The sequence below is a fragment of the Sorghum bicolor genome, chromosome 6, assembly GCF_000003195.3.
Source record: "Sorghum bicolor cultivar BTx623 chromosome 6, Sorghum_bicolor_NCBIv3, whole genome shotgun sequence".
Classification (NCBI taxonomy): domain Eukaryota; kingdom Viridiplantae; phylum Streptophyta; class Magnoliopsida; order Poales; family Poaceae; genus Sorghum; species Sorghum bicolor.
In genome coordinates, this window is record NC_012875.2 from 37,702,635 (window position 1) to 37,705,578 (window position 2,944).

Here is a 2,944-nt window from a genome sequence, read left to right on the forward strand (position 1 = left end):
ATGCATGCAATGCAGAGTCTGACTTGGCTCAGCTCTAATAACTCAACCAAAGCATCATGGGCCGAACAGTAATTTCAGTCAGACTGCGCGCCTCAGCATAGGGGTTCCATTTCCACTCACGTTGTAGCACTAGCATACGGACTGAAAACCAGAGATCTATATCTATAATTTACAAAATATATACTATTTATTTATATATAAAAATAAAGGAACTCGATAGATTAATTAACTTACCATAGGCCCATCATGGCATGGGGCTGTAAACCGCTACACACCTCAGCGCGTTTGTTCCACAACTCAGTTTGTTCGACCTTTATTTGTTCTTTCATGAAGCTAGCTTCTGTAAACTAAGAAGGTAATCAGCTGAGAGAAGGAGAAGAACTTGCTCATTGCATTGATGTATGATAAGAACGCGTGCATCTAATTAACATAGGAACCAGACGGTCGATGATCCTGGATCTCAAGCTGAACATGGCATGGCATTAATTCACAAGAGCTGGGGGGCAGAAAGCTTTGAAGAAATTCAGAGAGTTACAGCAATGGTGGAAGGAAGCTAGCCATATCGATCTATCCACCCATCACAACACGATCGAAACTGCGGCCGGCGTCGCGGAGAGGCAGGCACCTTTACACTTCATCAAGAAGTGTGTAGGAGGAGCTAGTACTATAGCTAGCTAGGATCTGGAGAGTAAGTAGCTTCAGGACACTAGGGGTGGAAGCGCTGCATGCAGGCGTGGCAGGTGATCTCCAGCGCCGCCGCGGACGACGCGGCCGAGCCGACGAGCCGCCTCGCCGCGATCTGCTTCATGCGCTCCACCCGCTCCACCTCCTCGCGGGCGCGCTCCCAGATGGCCCTGGCGCGCGCGAACTCCCGCTCCGCCAGCTCCAGCTCCCGCCGCGCCAGCTCCCGGACGCGCTCCGCGTAGGCGCGCTCGGCGGACGCCATGCGGGCCTGGTCCGCCGCCTGCTGCTTCACGGCGCGCACGTCGGCGGCTGCATGATGCTTCTGATTCAGCCTCGCGCTGGCGGCCGGCGCCAGCACCGCCATCAGCCCCGGCGCCGTCCTGATCTCGTTCGTGGGTGGCGACCGCGCGCGTGGCGGCGGCAGCGGCGGCGGCGCCGGTGTCGGGGCCGCAGGATGCCTCGGCCCGATGCTCATGGACAGATCGAGGTCCAGCTGTGGGTGCTCCACGGCGCTGGCTGGCACCGCCTGCGGCGGCACGTCGCGGAGCACCTGATGACCTGCAGGCACAGGGAGGAGCAGCAGCTGAAGCTGGATCTGTCTCTCACCTTGCTCCTCCATGGAAGAAACCAAGAAGGGGTCCGGGGGACGATGTGGCCACGAGGTATTTCTTGCTTGCTGGCCTCCTACTCCTTTTGCTAGGTAGGTGTGTTGTGTTTGTTTGCATTGTAATATTTTGATGCGTGTAGTATGGGTGTTTATATGTATCTTCTCTTGTGTGTGAGAGAGAGAGAGGAAGCACTAGCTTGTGAGTAGATAGATGTGATTTTACCGGGATACCCTTGTTAATTATTATCTGATCTGAAGGACACTGCAGCTAGCAAGCTAGTTAGGGTTGTCCATGGTTTAGGCAGCTGCTGATTTGCATTGTGTGGTCCAGAGCAAAGGCTTGGACAAACAACCTTGTGATGAGGCATTGCGGCTGCATCAGATCAAATTACTAGAATTATGGCTATGCTCTTTCCCTATGTGCGATTAGCTATTCTGGTACTTGGTACTTTGTATATCGGTCGTCAAAGCTAAGAGCTTTGTCGTTAGTGTTATAGGGCATGTTTGGATACCAATGGGTTAATTGTTAGCTAACTACTTTTAATTTTAATTAGTTTTGATGTATCCAAAAAACGCTATAGTTCTGCGAAGGTTTTCACAATTAGACCAAAGAGATGTGGTTTGCACTGAATATGGTTAGACCAGCGCGTGGGGAGGCAGGGCGGTGACATGTTGGTGATGCAGGAAGAGGAGGAGACGACGACACAAGGAGGAAGAGAGAGGGACATTTGTTTAAAGAACAATGTCCTATTTTTTTTGAGTTGTAACAATTAGAGAACCCATATATTTATAGTCCCTATTAAACTTGACGACACCAAGCAATCTATCAGGAGACCTTATAGATTTGACTCCTCTTTCCTAAAACCAAACCAAACTATCTCTCTTTTACAAAAAAACTAAAGACTAGGCATGCATATGTATCAAGACATGTTTAGATACCATGGGCTAATTCTTAGAGCATCTCCAAGAGATTAGCTAAATCATTTTGTAAAGCTAAAATATAGCTAGTATTATTAGGAAAAAATCATCCCTAAGATACTAGGTAAATGACTCTACTATGTATTCCATGGTGTTTGCTCTTGATTCTTGGATAGCATCTGCTGCTTGCCATCCACCATCCTTATCTTCCCGCGTGTTGCATGTATAATGAACGAGAAGGAAATAACATGCACATCTTCCGTGATTGAGACCTGGTTGGGATGCCTCTCAAGCATGTCCATGTGGCACTTTTGAATATGGTGAGTAAATTTTAGAGTCTATTGAAGTAGACCAGTATTTTTATGAGATCTATTTTATAAAGTAGCTAAATCAATAAATTTGGCTAATCCTTTAATTTCTGTTCAAATTAGCTTTAGTGCATTCAAACAATAGGGCTAATAGGTGGGCCAACTTTTTAACTAAGTCTAACTAGTTTCTTTTGAATAAAAGGTCTTTAACTAGTTGTTAGCCGACAAGCTAGTATAGCCAACCATAGCTAATTTGAGCTAATTTTTAGTTCATCTATTAACTAGCCATATGTATCAAACATATCCTATATTTGCTCCGTGTTAGCTCCTTATATTAGCGATTATAGCTGTTGACGCCTGCTCACTTGAGCTTATCAGCCGAACCTGTTAGCCATTCAGTAATGTTTTTATTATCAGCCAATATTTC

The 2,944-nt window shown here is 46.9% G+C and overlaps 1 protein-coding gene across 1 annotated transcript; it reads right to left on the minus strand.

Moving 5' to 3' along the window:
• Nucleotides 370-1,442, minus strand: LOC8070957 (MAP7 domain-containing protein 1). Its single transcript, XM_002447653.2, has one exon. It carries the CDS (start codon nucleotides 1,301-1,303, stop codon nucleotides 707-709), a length of 597 nt encoding a protein of 198 aa, XP_002447698.1. The 5' UTR covers nucleotides 1,304-1,442; the 3' UTR covers nucleotides 370-706.

Bases quoted from the DNA above. Each gene is read 5' to 3' on its own strand.
- LOC8070957 (XM_002447653.2), bottom strand. From the start codon at position 1,303: ATGGAGGAGCAAGGTGAGAGACAGATCCAGCTTCAGCTGCTGCTCCTC.